The sequence below is a fragment of the Ptychodera flava genome, chromosome 20 (genome assembly GCF_041260155.1).
Source record: "Ptychodera flava strain L36383 chromosome 20, AS_Pfla_20210202, whole genome shotgun sequence".
Classification (NCBI taxonomy): domain Eukaryota; kingdom Metazoa; phylum Hemichordata; class Enteropneusta; family Ptychoderidae; genus Ptychodera; species Ptychodera flava.
The window spans coordinates 15,726,219-15,746,675 of NC_091947.1; the positions used below are offsets into that span (position 1 = coordinate 15,726,219).

The 20,457-nt window shown below is 37.1% G+C and overlaps 2 protein-coding genes across 2 annotated transcripts in view; both read right to left on the bottom strand.

Moving 5' to 3' along the window:
- LOC139120144 (regulator of G-protein signaling 12-like) overlaps window positions 1-20,457 on the bottom strand; it is a 435,920-nt gene that overhangs the window by 46,154 nt on the left and 369,309 nt on the right. The gene's annotated exons all lie outside the window — the stretch shown is intronic.
- On the bottom strand, window positions 502-13,967 carry LOC139120148 (CDK2-associated and cullin domain-containing protein 1-like). The gene is made up of 9 exons (XM_070684306.1): window positions 13,753-13,967; window positions 12,271-12,397; window positions 7,661-7,763; window positions 6,650-6,745; window positions 6,053-6,155; window positions 4,814-4,903; window positions 4,430-4,568; window positions 3,725-3,768; window positions 502-2,724 (listed from the first exon to the last, which is right to left on the bottom strand). The coding sequence occupies exons 1-9, from the start codon at window positions 13,862-13,864 to the stop codon at window positions 2,681-2,683; spliced, it is 858 nt and encodes a 285-aa protein (XP_070540407.1). The 5' UTR covers window positions 13,865-13,967; the 3' UTR covers window positions 502-2,680.

The following is a 20,457-nucleotide window of genomic DNA, read 5'->3' on the forward strand; positions in this document are numbered from 1 at the left end:
TGATTGTTTTTGTTGTTCATTATTCAGCCTGAGACCCAGTGATCATGAAGCTGAACACGATTGGAACTAATTTGGGATAATTGGATTGCGAAGTAAGGTCTACTTGATCTGCAAATGTAAGCTCATCTGCTTTTCATTTTAAGTTACTTGTTTTTATGAGTAATTTATAATATTGCAACATTCCAGCTATAGGGCACCTAACATTTTTGAGAAATTTGAAAAATATGAAAATCCAATTATCCCAAATAAGTTCCAACCGTGTTGCTAGAACGTGAAGGATTCTGAAACTCTTTGCTGGATATTCAGGAAAATACAAAATTATGTTTATGTCCCACATTGTTTTGTCTAATTGCCATCGCTATCTCCAATTATGTACAATAAATGGTCTGTCCTCAACTGGGAGACATGTTGGATGTTGTTACCTTAAACACTGACAACCAACATCAATGTTAAAAATGCTATTTCACTCTGTATGACAGAGAACACAAACTCCAACCACAATTATTTCAAAACCAGATCAAAGTTTATTAGAAAAGCTGATATAACACAACAGTAAGTTAAGAAAAGTGAAAAAAGTGGACGATGGCCAAAAGATGAGGTCTCCATAAATTAACCCTGGTATTTTACCAGATTATAGTATATTGTATAATGACAGCCAGCCATTGTTTCCATGGAAATGAATCACATGACAGCACAATGCTTGAAGCAGTGCCCACTTGACACCAATCTCATTTTGACTGGCACATGATAAGATACAAATATTTGTGGACTTTCAAAAAAAGGGGTCTCCTATTTTTTTATATAACCATGTTTCTGAGGTTATTATCAAAGCACACTGTAGCATTCATTCAAATTAACTTAACTAAATATTTGATTATGAGAGTTCTGCATCTTGAACTCTGACCCCTTCAAGAGACAGTGTCTAACGTAATGGCTACAATCACAAAATTCTAATCATTTTTAGTCCTGGTAATTATAATAATACTATAATATATGCAATAACATCCTAGCATATTGCAATAGTGTGGCTCCCTTGCCACAGCTCTGTCGGTAATTCAAAATTCTTGAAATGTCTTTGCAGCAAGGTTTTTGTACTGATGCGACAATTTGTGCGACAATTTGCCTGTTTCCCAGTAAATCAAAAAAGTTTTATTCGCAAGAGAAAGGAAGTTCTTGCCCCTTAGTGAAAAAAAAAATGAACAGGAAAAAGAAGAGAAGTATACTGTATTGAGTGCTGAAAGTTTTGAGGTTCACTAGTGAAGTTAGGATATTAACATTGGATTCTTAATTATGATAGAAGCTGTTCCCAAATCTTGGATAACGTTTTCAGGCTATCATCTGGAGCCATGAAAGGTTGACAACATTGTGCCATCATCTTATGATTTTGTTCAGACTTTGACCTTTGAACTCTGAAAAAAAAAACTACATCTGTTGGCTGAAAAACCTTCAACTATTTTGTATACTTGAGCATGATCAGGACATAAAAAGTATCTACAATGTGTGTTATTGTGTCTATTTTTACTTGATGAAAATGTTTTTGTCTGTCCTTTTTTCATGAACATGTCAAACAGTTCAGCCAACCTGTACCCTCCTCAATGACAAAGCTTTGCAACGATAATGTGCATGAAAATCTAAGATCTACTCGGTGTTATGATGATATCTTGAATGCCTGGAACTGACTATCCTAAACTTCTAATTGGGTGTTGCAGAGAGGTTACCATGGTGTTCGGATTTTAAACTACCATAGTTTACGTAGAAAAGCTTTTATCATGTTGATGCTGTGTGTGTGTGTGTGTGAGTATGCTGTGTAAATGTATCACATGATCAGAATGTTTAAATGCAGATTTGCATACAAGAATGAGAGCGGCATGGGACTCTGCTAAGAACTTTTACCTCTTGGGGTCAGGGGTCACATCCGCTTACAAGCTGTGATTTTGAATATCATACTGACATTCTGTAGTACAGATAGGCGACTTGGTAAGATACTACATCTACTTTTACTTTCAGGAATTGTGGCTTCCAGTATGTATGAAATTGTCAATGAAAGTCTGTCCTACCTGACCAGCACCATAACCTGAGGCCTGAAGCCTGGATTTTGCTAAAAACATGTCAGGATGGAGACAATCATAGTACACAGTACAGTAGCAGTAATATTAGAACATCAGTTACTTTTTTGACATAAGGCAATGTTCACCTTGAAATAGAAAGATTTAAACTTTTGCTCCAAACTTTCCTCAAGGAAACTTGAAACCATCCTCTTTCATATAATCAGAAATAAATATCAGGGGTCACCTTGGAAATTTTTGGGATTAAAGCAATAAATACTGAAAGTCAAAATGGCTGCCATACCCTGTGTTAACTCTACAGGTGGAAAAAAATTAAACTTTTGGTTTTCACCAAAACAAAAAAATACCAAGATATTGAAAACTTCTTTTCTCCAAGGGCTTCTAAGTAAGTCCACAGGAGCAGCAAGCCATTGCAGAATTGTTAAAAATTGAGCGTCTGAGAATCCCGTCCCCCGAAGCATATTCTACTTGAAGAAGCACTCCATCAAGAGGCAGACAGAATTCTTTTGACTGTATCTATCACAATTTGGATATCAGCTGGCAAGTCATGGTAAAGTGATAAGTTTATTACTATAACCAGAAGAAAAAAAAGGGAAAAAATATCTCTCCGCTTTTCAGCTGCTTGTGTTCTTTGGCATAAAGCTTAAAGGTAAATTTTCTGAAACAGAAAGAGAAAAGAGACAATAATTAATTTATCTGACCTGGATTTTTTTTTCAGAGATTGCTGTAAAGGTCTGTGTTTTTTGAAAAAAGTCAGACTTTGGATCAATTCACTGGATGAGAAGATATTTAAGGCGGGACAGAGACTTACACCTTCCGCCAAGAATGAAAACAGATGGCATGCCCTCATCATTGAGCAGTTTAAAAATACATCCCATTTATGTCATCTGATATATGCTAGACCAAGTCAGGGTTTTAACAGTACCTGATGGTCAAATGTTGTGAAAATGTAATACTGCTGCAATTTTCATTAATTGAAATTTAAGACTAATCAGTTGAAGCATCAAGTATAGTCTCTCTGCCTATGATTTGAAGAGCACTTCAAATTGTTTGAATTATTACGACATAAAAACTTTGGACAACGTATGAAACACAATGTGCATCACGTATGGAGTGAGCAAAATTGAAATCTGGTTATAAGAAGCGACAGCAAATTTTCATGTGCAATCACTTCCAATACGGATAAAACTGTCCAGAACAGAGCAGCAATGTTACAGTTCAGACTTCTTACAGTACCAGAGATTTTCTTCTAGAACGTAGGTCTTCAGTATCGACTTGATTCATTCAAATATGATATGCTCAAATGCCAATACCTTTAACTTTAGATAATTATTGTTTCGCTATATTTGTTCTGTTTATCAATTGCAAATTCTTGTTCTAATCCTTGCAGCGGATTGAAACACCTTCATTTAACTTGTCAGAACAGCATCTATCCATGTAGAATACACTGTTATTGTTTAAATTTCAATTCTAGTCTGAACCAGAATTCACTTGTCAACAACAACAATATGTTATTTGACAAGCTGAACACTGTGTATCTCAACATGCTTTGGGGAGTAGAACAAGAAACTGTAGTTGACATTAAAAAGAAAAACTGTGAAAAAATCATCAAACGTTACAGCTGCTGGCCCTTTAGTACATGTATTATTATAACTCACTGGGTATACTGTCTTCTCCTGGCCTCTTCCTGCTTTGGTCCCCCCTGTCGAAAAACAACATTGAGAAACCATTATTTCAGTTTATTCCACCTACAGTCATTTTCATCGGCTGGCGTTTGAAGTTAGCGACTGTAAGAATTGTTTTCCTTACTGCAACATATGTTGCCCCAATTTTTCAGACCTACCCATCTTTTTTCTTCTCTGCAAAGCCATGGTTTAAATGTCTTTCCGAGATGTCATTCCCTTCTGAACACACAAGTTTCACCTTTACATTCCTTTTTTCAAAAAGACTGAGAAAAAACCATAGATTTGTGAAAAAGTACCCCTAAGGTGGTGAAGCTCATCATTAAGTGAAAATACACATACAGTGAAAAGCAGCTATAGCAGCAGAAATATAGGAACTCAACTGTACTTAATTGAGCTTGCTTATTTGAATTGCTGGTTTTTGATCAAAACATGCTGCACTGCCTAAACCAGACCCCAAAAATTAACATTTAAATAATATTGGAACAAAAATTGCTGTCATCATGCAAAACATTTGCTTTTTATATGTCCTGTTTCCTCTAGCTTTACAATGCAATATCAATAGTTTCACCAATTAGTGTGTGACACACGAAGTAGGCTGACAGCGCCCACAGTACAATTTCACTCTGGAGTCAAAAATGTCTTTTACACTTGTGAAAAAAAATCATACAACATTCCTACCTTGTGTAACCGCATTTTTCCAGCTCTCGTTGCATCTGTTGTGTTTCTACGATATACTGTTCAAGCAGCTCCTCTTTTGCCGGAGGAAAGATATTTGGAATAAATCTTGCAAATAGATGTGGTTTTAGCTGTGCCAATTCTGAAAAAAATAAAAAATACAAAATGATCATACAAGACACATAAAATCTTGTGGTGTTGTACATCTGTCAGTAACGTGTGGTTTACAGACAGAGAGAGAGAAAGAGAGAGAGAGAGAGAGAGAGAGAGAGAGAGAGAGAGAGAGAGAGAGAGCGAATGATGTATATATAGAGATAGGCAGAGACAGAATGGCGGATAATGACACAATTAGAAAAAGAAAGAAAACGACTGACTTCTTAATCATACCTGGTTTGAGTTGATAAAGGCCTTTGACAATATTTGCCATGGTTGGTGGCGAAACTGCAAATGGCTTTGTCTGTGCTTCTTCTAATAAACCTATGATAACAATGAAATGTCAAAACTGTCAAAAAGATAATTTTCAGCTACACATATATTGATGCTGGTACAAGAAACAGCTGAGCTAAAATACAGGCACACAAGAACTAAAATGAAATATGAAGTGCTTCAACAGAAGAGCTGAAATAAGTTTTAAGTTGTCAAATCTCATACACTTGACTCTTTTATTAATTATTCAAAATTTTCGAAAAATCAGAATGCACTGGTATCAAAAGCCCCGCACACAAGTCGCGATTTCAGGTCTACGGCACATGATACAAAGATGTAATAGTTCAGTTTCCTCTCAGGGGTTTAGAAGCATGGTTGGCTATCTCTTGGAGCACTGACTAATGAAAGATATTGCCAAAGATAAACTGATATCTTTCAATAGAGTTGTAATGGACTGGTAAATGATTAAAGCTGCACAGATTATATGAGCCATCTACATGCACACAGATGTTTAAACAGTTTTGACACTTGGGATATTGCATGAACAGGTTTTCAAACATGTTATATTTGAAAATGCTCAGATCCTACAGTATTGACATGTTGGCAAACACAACAGAAGGATTGTATAATGTAGGGAAAGCGATGGATATGTCAGGAATTCATTGAAAATCATCTCATTGGAATACTACATCATGTAATAAAACAATGAATAGTATTAGCTCAAGGACGGATCTTCTGTATTTTTATGGAAAATTGGAATATTGCTGCATCAGGAAGGTATAGAATGACAAACCGAACTGTTTATGGATAATTTCTACAGACATGTTGACCTTTTGAAAAGCTGATGCTACAGCAACGGGGCAGTGCTTGCTGCAAAGGTAATGACGCAAACGTCCTCCAACCTCTATCAACATAAAGAAATTTGCACTTTATGCCGATACTAGAACTACATTTCTGGCTTGACTAAAACATTACAAGCATTGACTTGCTGATATTTACTAGGAACAAATATAATTACGTTGTAAGTGGGTTCTGCTGAAAATTTAATGCACCAAACAGTATACCTCATAAAACCGTTTTCCTACAGGGAAAACAAAACCAAATTGTTTGAACTCATGGATGGTACTACAAAACCAAATTGTTTGAATATGTGGATGGTACTACAAAACCAAATTGTTTGAATATGTTGACGGTACTTACTGAATAATAATGGAACATGTTTGTCTGCTACATATATCGTGAATAACTTAGATAATTCATCTTTTAAATCTGTATTGAGTTTTGTTGCTACGTAAAAACGATTCTGTAACAAAAAGGGAAAGGTCAGACAGTAGTATCGAAATGTAATAAAATCAAGATGTGCTAATCTAATATTAATGTCTGAAAGCAGAAATCAATTCATCTCTTCTCATCAATGTATAATAAGAGTTGGATTCTTGTATCACAGTGTGTTACACCGCGCATGGGTTTTCAGTGTTGCCTACAATATCATGTTCACTTCTTGTTGCACTTGGAGTACTGCAGTTTTGTCACAGGGGCTGCACAGGGTCAGTGCTTGGGGTAAGTATTTTTTTTGTGGTGTGTATGCACTGAGTCAGCAAGCCAAATACTGGGCGTTTCTTCAACGAGCGCTCAGAAGTAAAATGACAAAATTTTGTCGATAAAGTGGTATAAATATCCACACATTTTCAGTTACAGTCACCGCGCGAATTAACCCTTTGAGAGTCAAAGTCAATTTCGTCTCCTTTACAAAATACAACTCAGACAATTGTTTTAAGTGCTGCTATAATTACTTACCATGTAATTAAAAATTGGAACAATACCTCCTAAAGCTTGTGTATATTGGTTTAGTGCAAAGTTAAAACTTCCTACGTAGGATTCTTGTGGACTAGACTGGAATACAGAAAGCAGTAATGCATTAATTCTAATTTTGTTGAAGTATTACAGTATTATGCTTCCGAAAAGAGATCATTAGTATCCAGAAAATTATTTTCTTTACATGTCTCTTTTTTTAAATTTCTTGGCACTTGACTCATCACAGATATTTGCCATTAATTGGACATTTTGATTGGCCTTTTTTGAAGACTTGGTGTCTGGAACTATCAGTAGTGAAATTAAGAATTGCAAGTTTGAAAAATATAAGAAGTGCTCTTTGAAGCCTTTCGTCCCCATTTCCGAGTATTGCAGTCGAACTTCACCAATGTAAAACAGTGGGAGCGGGCAAAACCATTTTGGTGAAAGGGTTAGAACAAGCCAGTCAGCTTTAGTCTAAATCAGGGTATGACAAAAACGTAGGCACATAATTCTTGTTATCAGTGCCTTCAAATTATTTTTCCTTTCACTACCATGGTTGGGCCTTGACCTATTGTTATAAATGGTGATTCTGGACCTGCCTACGAGAAACAAATTTATCCTAAATGTGGCTCTGATGAAACTTACTCTACTTTTGTACAATTCAAACATCAAATGTAATGACACAGTCAAATCTGATTTTAGTGTCATTACCAACAAACATAAACAAATACTAAAATAACATCACTTTACCAAATTTGCACTAGATGCACCGGGAATATACATGTACTAGATGTACAATATTTTCACACTGTTTTGCTACAGTTCCAAAACACAGGTAACTGACTCCTAATCTAAGATAAACCCTTCTGTTGCAGCCTGGTACAACTCCAGAGATATATAAGCAAAGTGAAATAGAAGTCCATAAACACTGGCAGGCCTAACACATGGAAACACTCATTATAAATCCAATAATTAAATATCTGTCACTGTCATTTAACATGATTAAGCACTTACTTGTAATTCCAGTGACAGTCTTTCTAAATGTTTACTAATGACTGTAAGTAGATCATTGTACATCTGTTCTGAATGTTGTTGACAAACACACTTGTAAACACAGCTGAAAAATGTCAAGAAATAAAAAATATCCATTGATTAATTAATGCTTCTCTCTTCAAAAAGTCACAATTGACCTGTTAAATGGAAGGCATTTTTATAAGATGACTTTGACTTCCTTGCCACTGCAGCACCTGAAGACAAAGACTCAATGCAGGGTGATTAGAAAATGTACAAGATGTAGGGTAGACCTGTTAAGGCATATCAGTTGGACACACATTAACCTCCCGGTAAGTTGAAATCATGACTGTGGTCAAACTCCACTTTAAATTAAAGACTCTGACCTATTTTTTGTGATATTCTGCTTCTGTCAAAGGTGAGATAAAAAATGTAGTATAGGTGAGCATTGTCCTTTATTATCTGCAGTAGCAAAGAGCAGGATTTCAAAATTTCATTGACTGACGTCAAGGGGGATGAATTCATGGAAAAAGATAGGATCTGTTATATGATAACCACATCCCGAATCATATGTGAAATACCATTGGTGGTACGTATACTGTAGATGAAAATGACACAATGTCCAAATCATGTACTTGTGTATGTTGTAATAAGGAGCTCTATTCACATCAATAATGAATTCATCTCTGAAATTGTAGCCATGGGAACTCACGAACATTATTGTAAGATTGATGCAATCAAGAAATGAGAACAAGAGTACAGGGGTACTTATATTGGGGAAATGCACTCAGCAAAAGACTTTGATCTGACTGGAAAAATAACAGGCTCTATTTTACAAAGGGAAAACTTGAACATAATTTAATTACATTGGGGAGTATAAAAAACTTAGCATTGGGCATACTTGACTCATGCCCAGCAAAATGCATGTTTTGAGATGTTGGTTGTGCAGAGAGGGGTACTGACGTAACAGAGTTATGGGTAATCATGATCACATTTAAAGAGGATAATTTGCACAGCTTTTTTTATCACTATATAATGTACTTCCCAGTTTAAGATAAAATAGTCGTGTGTTCATTGATAAAAATATACGCAAATTCCTGTGAAGGGTCTACTTCCTTTTCATTTTGTTTTTTCTGATTAGGGGAAATTCTATGATGTAAGGTGTATGCCCACTTCCTTCTTGTTTAATGTGGAAACAGTTTCACTTCTACTGAAAGTTTTTCTTCTTCATCTGACTCTTGATTCTCGGAAGACTTTTTTTTTTCATCTGCAACGATGATTTTCCTTTGTAACGCTGGTTTTCCTTCGTAATTTCTCCACAATGTATTTGCCTCTTTTGTTGATTTGTTTGCTGAGCAAATCTTGAATCTATTACAGTATCTTCGGTATGTATGCACATGTCCTATGGCTTGGGTTAGACAGTGTTATGGAAAAAAAAAATTGTGCAACGACAGTGAGTTGCTCATGGTGTTTTCATCTTTTCACGGGCCAACAGTTGTAATTTTTTATGAGTTTTTCATTATTTTTGTGTTTTAATTATACATTTGAATTTATTTTTGTTTTTAATTATACATTTGAATAGTGGTATGGCTTAATTAGCAAGCTGATCTTCTTTGTGAAAACTTAGTACGGCACATATGGTAATAAGCATCTGTTTTCTCCTCACCATATTGTTGTGTATATGCACACCACTATGCAATCGTCAGCATTTACTTATATCATCCTTAGGGTAATGGTATTGTGATACAAAAAGACTGAATACACAAAACATGAATACAAAATGTTTACCTCTAGCCGGCACCTTGTCTCTTTTTACACAACGAAAGTCAATTGCCTTTCTGGGGGGATGGCGTGTTTCGTTGTCTTGAATACATTCATTTCTAGCTAATCACTTTCAAATGCTTCCATGTATAATAGTTTTGGTAATTGACACAGTGGCCCAATCACACACTGCTGAAGGGTCACCTCAGGTCAGAATACCACACAGAGCATTACAGGTTTCACTTTGATGCAACTATCAAACCTGCCTCAGTTCTACCACATAACAATTCATATACCATGTGAAATGTTTCTTTGGACTGGCATCTTGTGTTCCTTTCATAAACTGCAACACGATAAGCTGGCATTTTTTTTTCTGTTATTACAATTCTATTGAAACTTTGGTGACCATGGTAAGTCAGAGCAGTGTAAGTTACTCAGTAACTGCGAATTGATGAGGTGTAACTATAAATGAACATTCAACCCATACAAAAGTACACTTGGTTGAGAATTAAACTGACAAGAGTATAGGTCACCACTTATTTACCCGGCTATAAGGAATGATTTCCACTTTCTTGAGGTCAGAATGTCAGTAATCAACGATGAAAGCCTCGGTGTTTTTTTAAAAGGTTTGATTTCCTAGAAGCATCCTAGCAAGCAAAGACTGAACTGCTGATGTAATCACAGAAACTCCCGTTGTTCTATTATTTTGTGAAGGAAATACAGTGTTGCATTATCAAATAAAACCTACGTCTAGCTGGACTAATAAAATCAGCGTTTTGTTGGCCAGGAAAAGATAAGTACATTTAACATGATGGACAACTGACCGTATAATTAGATTTTATGAGTAAATTGAGGGCTATGCCAGGTCTGCAAAAATTTGATGCACTGAGAAAGAAGAAAAGAAGCAAAAAGCTTGATTGATCAGAACACCTGATATTTTTACAGACTTTGGCTATTCAAGAATGAAGATTTTCCTGAATGAAGGATACTTATAAAATGAGAATACAGCTAATATCTATTTAAAAAAAGTATTTACTGATGATCTGAATCGCAAAGCCAGGGTAATGATCATGGGAATAGGGGGTTTCAGAATCCAATCTACTGTTAGCAATACTGAGTGTGAATAATTGAATAATGCTGATGTTGGCAATGCTGTACCAAAGTCATGGAAGCATTGCAATTTACAGATAACATCCACTATACCAGAGCTTGGTATGAATGCGTTCCATGCATGCATTTTACCTTGCTAGTAAATGAACGCTTCTAACTACAACCCTTTCCCTTCAGGGGGCAGGCACCAGCCAAGTCAGTAGAATACAGTATTATGCCAAACCCTATTTTCACCTACTTGACATGTCTCTCATACCTAAGAATGTAGCATACTTGTGTGAAGTTTGGTAATTTGAACACCCTAAACATCTACCTACACACAGTGTGTATTGCTGGACTTGGCTGGTTATCGAAATCACTGATTTTCACAGACTTGACGCGATAGTAACCATTGAATTTCAGCTAATGGGTACACTTAATGCAATTTTTACTGACTTGACAGTAAAAGGCGTAAATTGATGCATTTTTAACAAGGAATCCTGTCTCTTCAATGGAAGAGTTTTGATATGACCAAGAAATACACTGTTCATAACCATGAAATCAATACACTACATACGTACACAATGCTCGTTACTGTAGCTATGTATGAAATGTTGTATTGAGGATCCTTTCAATTACAAAATGAAGGGGCTGATGCTAAATAGGATACAAACAACCCATACACATGTATCTGAAGTAAACTACTGTTTTCTCAGTTAAATTGGATACCATGTGTAGTAGCAAGCACTTTCAGTCTCATGGTGTCAGCCAGATTCAAGATTTGGTTCTATCTTCAAGTAATTCTTAAGGCCATTTTCAAAAGACAAGATTGACCACAATGTTGTTTACTGATATAAATTTGCCTCAATCTTTCTCTGCCATCGACGGCTATCATTGATCATCATCGATATGTGATCATCACTGAAGTCAAAATGTAAATAAGAATGAATAACATGCAAAAAGGAATCATTACAGGAAATTAAAGGAATTATTACAGCTTAATAGTTGACAACTGATTTTTTTTCTCCAAACTAGAACTCATTTTTCAATAGTAATATTGTATATAACACACAGTGCATTGTCATGGTAAGAGCTGTGCATTATATTTCAATATAGCTAACAGAGAAGAATGAGAAAATGCATTGGTTTCTAGAACAAAAAGTAATAACAATAAAATTGTAATCTGATAGCTATTTTCCCTCTAAGTACAGGAACAGATTTCTTTGAAATCTGTATAAAAATATCCTTTTTTGAGAAAAAAAATGCAGTACCATAATACCTTTTCCATTACTGCTAATTAATAGCCACCAAATTGAACATTAATTTTTTGTTTCCCTAAGTTTCTTTTTAATGCCACTCTCTTACATCAATTATGGGCATGAGGAATGTAAGGAAACCTTGCCACACATAGAGATATCACCATCAAACATGACCCTGATCTCCAATGCAAGTGTTACCTGGCATGTTGTAAATGTAAATGTGGATTTGACAAACCATTGGACAACAACTGTCTTTCTCATTCATCCAAGTATGCAAGTTAATTGACTTGCTATATTTTATCTGCATACCATAGACCACAGTGCCTGCAATTCTCTATTATCCAGAAGCAAAAGGAAATTTAATACTCCTGGTACACATGTGTGTAAAGTCATGCACTTTCAGTAGGACATTTGCTCTCCTGTATGCATATCCATTTGAAATTCACAAATGCTCATTCAATTTTCAGCAAGAAAATTTAACACTTGACAAAAAAATCAACTCACCTGTACATCTGTTCATAGGATATTGGGATGTAATCACCCGGTGTTTGGGTCAGGAGTTGAGTGATAGCACTCTCTAACTTGGGCCAATACTGGCTTTCATATTCTTCTTTTGTTATTGCACCCATAACTGAAATAAACAAAAGTTTAAATTTGACCAAAATCTAATAATTAAGACAACACATAATATTGAAACTATTTCGTCATGTCTGGAATGTATAACACCTGGGTTGTCAATGCATTGATACTTAATCCATGTGTAACAACTAATGCATAAAAGTGATAGATTTAACACAATTATATTATTTAAGTTGCACCTTTTGAAACAAAGTCCTACCATAATGGTACGAAAGGTAAAAGTTGTGTCTGCCGTTTTGGGGACAGACACCAGCAACATATTAACGCAGACAAATTTGGAAACAAATCCTATCCTAGTACTCGTACATATGAAACATGGCATCCTATATTTTCAATTTCACTTGGTGGACGTTCTGTTGTCATGAAGTCATTCAAACACATTCATACAAAACTTGTTACTTTATTTTATGACATGACAGCCTCGGCCAGGTCAGGGTATTATTATTGATTCTTAGAATAGAGCAATAGATGGTTGTGTTAGTTTTTCTTTCATGAAGCTTGTTATGACAAAATATCAAAGGCTGATATTGGGTGTTGGATTAATTATGACACATAATAGTTGATTTAATAGCAGTTTCAATGGCAAACAAAAACATGTTGATGTCAACTTAATAAGCATACGACAACAACTTGATAATGGGGTCAACCAGTCCCTCCATGGGAGAGACTGTCAATCAACACACCAGCATCGAAGTGCACGTAGGAATCACAACTAAACGGTTCAAAAAGAACGTTGTGGTATTTTGAAACATGTTTTAACAACACGTGATGTGACGATTGCTTTGTAGACTGTGGCCACTGGGGCTCTCTTGAAGAACTTTCTCCTGGTCGCGGTACGATGCGCCACAGGTGCTACTTCACACAGGAAGTCGCCCTTGACTGTAGGTTAGTGGCAGGAAGGACGGGTGACAAGTCATTGCTGACATGCAAAGATCACGATTTTAGGTGGCAAAAGCGGCTTAATGACTGCTTTGAGATGATGGAAAAACAAATCCAGGGATTTTTTAAGTTGTTATTTTATTGAAAAATATTTGCGTAGTATAATTTACTGATCTTAAAAGTCCGACATCTTGTAAAAGCATGGATCTCTACTACCTCCATAGTAAAAGCAATATCTCGGTCTACCAGTTAGCAGTACCTCGATGTCGACCCATGGCCACACGGCACCACAGCATTTGCTCGCGTGACTTTCACTGTAAAATAGACAGTGCCACATGTATGCGTGTCAATTGAACATTCAACTTTTTAATGAGCGATTCGAAACTACTGTGACGAACGGGAAAACAAACACAAACACATATGAACACGGGAATGGTTTCCGTCAGACAGCGGCAAGTGTACACATACCTACTGGCCTAAGAAGTGATGGCAACTTCTTACGTTCGGCTTCAGCCGTTGACTGCTGTTGGTCTTCATTAGGCTGGTGTTCGCCGCACTGATCTTCCATGGGCTCATCCATCCTTAAAGTGTGACGTACTCCCCTCTTGATGGCGATATTATCACGAATTACAAGACTTTCTGTGAAACTTCATCCGTGCTGAGGTTTCAATATGGCGATACCGTGTGTTTGTTTGTCAACTCTGCATGAAACTGGTGTCGCAAGAGGGCGCTACTATCACAGAATAAGGAAGAGCAGAGGAGTGCATATGTTATGAATATTCGGAGTCAGAGGCAGTCAGGGAGCCGTCGGAGTATCGTGCGCTGGGTTGATCGCCTTCCGATTCAGTGACGAGGAAACAGGTTTGCTCTAGTGAACAATAAAAGTATGATATTAAATATGCACGTTGACATGAATGACACAATAGAAGAGACCCTCTCATGAGTCGGGAAGAGGGGGTATGGCGCGTAATCAAGGCCATATTCTAACTCCCAATTTTCAACTATACAACTCGACATTCAACATTCAATCTCCCCATTTTCAACTATACAACTCGACATTCAACATTCAATCTCCCCATTTTCAACTATACAACTCGACATTCAACATTCAAACTCCCCATTTTCAACTATACAACTCAACATTCAACATTCAAACTCCCCATTTTCAACTATACAACTCCACATTTTCAACTTTCGAACTCCCCATTTTCAACTATACAACTCCACATTTTAAACTTTCGAACTCCCCATTTTCAACTATACAACTCTACATTTTCAACTTTCGAACTCCCAATTTTCAACTTTCGAACTCCACACATTCAACTTTCGAACTCCACATTTTCAACTATGGAACTCAACATTTTGGATTCGTATTCCCCATTTTCAACTATCGAAGTCATAGGTCCCCTAGACCACTAGCCAGCGAACACAAGCCAAAATGAGCATACATATAGTCAATACGACTTTAAAAAATCGTCGGTGTCATTTTACATGAAACTACTTATCACTTTGTTAGGGAGTCCCAAACATATGGTGACCTCGCAGTTTATTTTACGATGCTGAAGTTATTTTCGTATTCGTTTTCGTATTCGTTTTCGTATTCGTATTCGTATTCGTATTGGAGTCACTGACAGAAATTGTTATTTTAGTCCAGGTTTCAGGTATAAAACGTGCAATATACGATATTTACTGAGGTTTAAATATTGTGATAATTTGTTTCGTAATTTCATCTGCCAAATTTGGTTAAATTTACATAAATTTGCATTTGTAGATTTTAAAGAATTTTGTTCACTTCATTTTATTTGAAAAAAATACTTAAAATCGGTTGGGATCTGGTAAGGCAGCATCTTCGCTTGCCAATGTCTCTTGACCGGGCAGCTGGATGCACCCCGAAATCAGGTGGTCAGTGCCAAGTAATGGGACTCGTGAGAGCGGATGCAAAGGAGCTGCCCTGGACTGTACCATTGTTTTGCGGGGAGGGCAGATTTTTGTGAGGCGCTGCAAAACGGTGACTGTTGAAAGCTATGATGAACGGGGGACTTGTCTAGGACAACCATCTGAATAAAAAAATGTGAAAATTGTTATATCCGGTCATCCTTTTGGACTCACTTTAGAATGATCATATCCATTTACAATTTGTATTTCAAGTATTTTACTTGATTTTGATATGGCTCTACGTAAACCGGAAATAAATTATAATAACAATACAATACAATACTTTACAAAACTCAGGGAGTGCGGTAAGGCAAAAATTACAAAATTGCAAGTTACGACTAAGTTGTACGTGCTGCTTCAAGGGAGAAAGTAACATAAATCAATGACAATAGGTAGTTTATCTTTCAGAGTAAAGATGTGAGCAATATTATACATAAAACGGACCGACCGATAATTCATGTATATACATTCAATCAGGGCTCAAAGTAGCGACCATTTTCAGTCGCATAGGCGACCAAATTTATGAGATTGCGACTGAATTTTTTTCAAGACATTTCTCCATACCGTATACGTGATCAAATACAACATATATTCGCTCAGTGTTCACGGAGCATTGTCCTGAAAGGCCACGACCCCAAAATACGCATTGAATAAGCATAGCCGTTGAGCGGAGTTACTCAAAGGTTTAAGCGCGTTCTCTCCTCTGCACAGCGCTGCCAATGTGTCTGCTGATGTTATCTTGAATGATCTGTCAAAATATCTCACTGAATTTAATGATAAATTTTACTACAATCCAATCAAGTATCAGAAGCAGTTTTAGTGCTGTCACATCATTTCAAATGAACCAATCATAATCCCAGCATAAAATGTCATCAAAATATAGCTGACAAGGGAAAACAAGCAACCAGTAACTGCAACATGTTTCATGCGTTCACGTGCGTAATGAATATTTGCGTTAGTGGCATGTGACCGGCTAGACCATTTCCGGAAATCGTCCTTTGGAAAGCAGATCAAAGCATCGATTTCATCAAGCTTGGACTGGATTATCCTGTTTCATAAAGGTTTTTGTTTTCAGCTAGATCTAAATAGCAAGCAACTTTGTTGAAATATCATGGCAAATCTGCCGGGTAGCGACTGCAATTATGTAGAACCATGGAGGTAGTAGAGAACAGACGACCATGGATGGGACTGTGGCGATGACTCAATGACCCGAGCGAGTTCGATACACGCCACAAGTACCGCTGCGATATCACAGCTAGGATTAAATGCGCATATACGTTTGAGTTTTGTTCTCTTGCCTACAAAATATCTATCGAAAGTTGATAGTTGCTGCATTTCTATTCAGAGTTTTTGTTGAAAAAAGTAGCTATCTACGGCTAGCGGCTTAATTGGTCCCCAAAATAGTACTGCTGAAAGTTTTTGGAGTGACCGTAGAGCGGGGCAAACTGCGTAACACTGAAACTGGATCGCACAGTAACAAATGACGGAAACCGATCGAGCCAGTTGCGACAGCTACTAGACTAGCTGAAGTCTATTTATCATAGAATACAGGTATTTCTCGATATTTCGCGATACAAATTAATTTTCCATGCATTCTGGTGTATCTTATCATAACGCAAGTTGATCAACATGTTCTGGCAATGACAGTTGACGCAAACGCAAGGAAAGAAAAAGAGATGGGCCGTACTGAAATAAAGACTCTGACAACAGCTCACACATTAATTTAATCTTTATTAGGGAAACAAATGTACCGATCGGGACATAGGCCTATGATACCATTTTATTCATCTCGTTTTCTTTTATGACGCTTTCCCACATCATATGAGATGATATTTTCTTTGCGACAGCAGTCTAAATATAGCATGTCATCGACTTAGGGGCATGCGATAACGTTGAGCCCTGCATTCACTGTCGTTATGACGATCACCTTCTCAGAGATATCAGTTTAAAACAAGAAAATTACCTTTTAAGTTTACAGCTCGTCAAATTGGGCGGGTCAGCTAAATGTCCATTATCGATACTAATGATGTCAACAGAATGTTTAAGTTGGTTGTTGTGATAAAGTTAATACGAAAACGAATACGAATACGAATACGAAAATGATGTTTGTTAAAAAAATCTTTCCTCCAAAGACTACTACTGGCCCACAGGCGCTTATAGCTTGGTAGTCTGCTAAATAGATCGATTTTCGGCTCGATCTATCGATCCCGTGGTCAGTATGCCCGCCACTGTAACCTAGTGTGTATTTTGGTTACAATGGCGCGCATATCGACTAAGGGATCGATAGATCGAACCGAAATCGATCTATTCAACAGATTACCCAGCTAAGGAGTGCCTGTGTACTGGCTGTTTGTTTTTAAAATCTCTCCTCTAATTATAGCAACGACATCTTTCAATCTAGGGCCTAAAAAGATTGGATCTTTTTCAACTTACATTCTCAAATATTGAAGTATTGATATATTGTCATATAAAAAGCACTTTAAGTTCTGTAAAGACAGAACTTTTATATAATACGTACGAAATTTGGACTAAAAATAAAAAATTTTGTCAGTGACTCCAATACGAATACGAATACGAATACGAAAACGAAAACGAATACGAAAATAACTTCAGCATCGTGTTAATTTTGGACGACACCGGGTTCGCTAGTGACCACATCAGTGGTAGTTTGTCTAGGCTGCTACTTGACCTTGACCAGCCCGACAGACGGGGAGATGTGTCACGTAGGTGTGAGAGTCTTGTTAGACTTTTGTCACAGTTAAGTGGCATTTGAATGTGTAGTGAGCATATTGTCCAGCTGGTGCAAGCCGCTCAACGTGAAATACATGATGTTGAACATAGTGGTCACGGTGTAATAAAGGGAAAGTGGCTTCACACATCAGCCATCTCGTCTTGTATGTGCTTTGGTGTGTTTAGTGTTAGCTCTGCATTGCAGGGCTGTGTGTTACCGGCGTTATACGGCCTCCCACTACATGTGGTGGGAGGCCGTATAACGCCGGTAACACACAGCCCTGCCTAGCCCTGCGTACGATGCTGTGTGTTCCGCTACAGCTAATCGCCCCGCTCACCAGGCGATTAGCTGTAGCGGAACACACAGCATCGTACGCAGGGCTAAGCCCTGCCATGCAGAGCTAGTTTAGTGTTTGAGTTGTGTTTTGGCTGTAATAGTGTGGAAATTAACAAGCGAGTTGTTAATTTTAAAATAAGCCATGGCGAGCCACGCATGCATGCTCTTGATTAGACGACATGATAGCGACCGAATTAGGCCTAAGTGATGGCGGAGGTCGGCGTAAATCTTGATAGCATCACAAGTGTTTCCGGTCCATATTTTTGGACCCTCTAGAACATCACATAGGAATAACTCTAAAACTCCGAAACGTCATGTGACGTATCTATGACGCGTTCTGACGTAGTATAGCCCAGAAGGAAAACGTGGGTAACTACAATGAAGCAAGTTAGGGATGCCTAGGGAGAATAGCAATCCCAAATGTTGAGTTCGGTAGTTGAATGTTGAGTTGTAAGCTTATAGTTGAAAATGGGGAGTTTGAATGTTGAATGTCGAGTTGTATAGTTGAAAATGGGGAGTTTGAATGTTGAATGTCGAGTTGTATAGTTGAAAATGGGGAGTTTGAATGTTAAATGTCGAGTTGTATAGTTGAAAATGGGGAGTTTGAATGTTAAATGTCGAGTTGTATAGTTGAAAATGGGGAGTTTGAATGTTAAATGTCGAGTTGTATAGTTGAAAATTGGGAAAATGGGGAGTTTGAATGTTGAATGTCGAGTTGTATAGTTGAAAATGGGGAGTTTGAATGTTAAATGTCGAGTTGTATAGTTGAAAATGGGGAGTTTGAATGTTGAATGTCGAGTTGTATAGTTGAAAATGGGGAGTTTGAATGTTAAATGTCGAGTTGTATAGTTGAAAATGGGGAGTTTGAATGTTAAATGTCGAGTTGTATAGTTGAAAATTGGGAAAATGGGGAGTTTGAATGTTGAATGTCGAGTTGTATAGTTGAAAATTGGGAGTTAGAATATTGGCCTTGATTACGCGCCATAGAGGGGGCACTCAACCCGATCTTGGTAGAGGTGTACCCCGGACAGTTTTAGGCTGCGTTCACAAATAACGATTGGGAGGGGGGGGGGGGACTGGAGGAATCGCGATTGAAATCTTATTCTTTTTCAGACCCCCCCTCAATACCTAAAAAAATTTCAAATGCCCCCCTCAATATGATCAAAAATTTTCAAGTCCCCCCAACTATCACAAGCCCACATATTTGTAAAGGATGTGTACGCAGAAAAAATAAACACGTATGCGCCGTTCCGCTCACAGGTGTTCAAGACTATCTTTTATTAGCACTTTGTAGGCTAAAGTATATTCCTAAGGCAAGTTCTTAAATTGATTCATTTTTAAACGCATCAGTGAACTTTTTGGATTTATCAATCTAAGCCAACTTGAGTTAATCCAACTCTGGCCAGATCAATTGCTCCTGCCGAAGAGCACACAAAATGACAATTATGAGAGAGTATAGGCAAATTGTGAATTCTTGCTAATTGCCATATTGTAAAAAACTGAGCACAGTGACCTACCAAAAAATATGTTTCAAAAGTATAAGACATATATAAATTACATGCTACTCATAATTGACAATAATGGAAAGTTACAATATTCCATCAAATATCTTTAATATTTGATTATTCTCATATGCCAGAATTCAAAAATCCCTGATAACTTTTCAAGTCGATCTCCTTGTCTGTCATGTGTTGCTCTCTGGCCTGATCTTGGGTACAAGTAATGAGCGTCATTTGACCCAAACTCTTCTTCAACTACCATGTATAATTTTGACAATTTTTTTGTTCAGTTTATACAAGTGAGTTCTTGTTCTACTCCCTACAGCATGTTGAACTGTCGAGTATTCAGCTTGCTATCACAGCCTGTGTATGTGTACCATGCATTTGTATCGCTGACAACAATCATCAACAGTTGCAGCTTCTGCCCACAGTTACTAGGCTCAAGTTTTTTTTTTTTATGACAAATCACACGTTTAGATTTTTTCGAGATAAAAGTCATGAAATGTGACAAAATGGTTCTAGATTTTGTTAAATTATTACTAACATTACAAAAATTGGATGACATAAAATGGTATTCACATTTCATTGAATTACCTACAAAAACTTGGAATTGGAAACTCTAAAACACAAAGGGAACCGAAAAATTTTCAAGTTCCCCCCCTTACAGGAAGA

What these genes read in the sequence shown, in the direction of transcription:
- LOC139120148 (XM_070684306.1), bottom strand. Translation starts at nt 13,864, where the DNA reads ATGGATGAGCCCATGGAAGATCAGTGCGGCGAACACCAGCCTAATGAA. An exon ending in CCTTTATCAACTCAAACCAG is followed by an intron (nt 4,569 to 4,813) that starts GTATGATTAAGA and finishes TATTTTTTTCAG; the next exon opens with AATTGGCACAGCTAAAACCA. An exon ending in GAAAAATGCGGTTACACAAG is followed by an intron (nt 3,769 to 4,429) that starts GTAGGAATGTTG and finishes GTTTTTCGACAG; the next exon opens with GGGGGACCAAAGCAGGAAGA.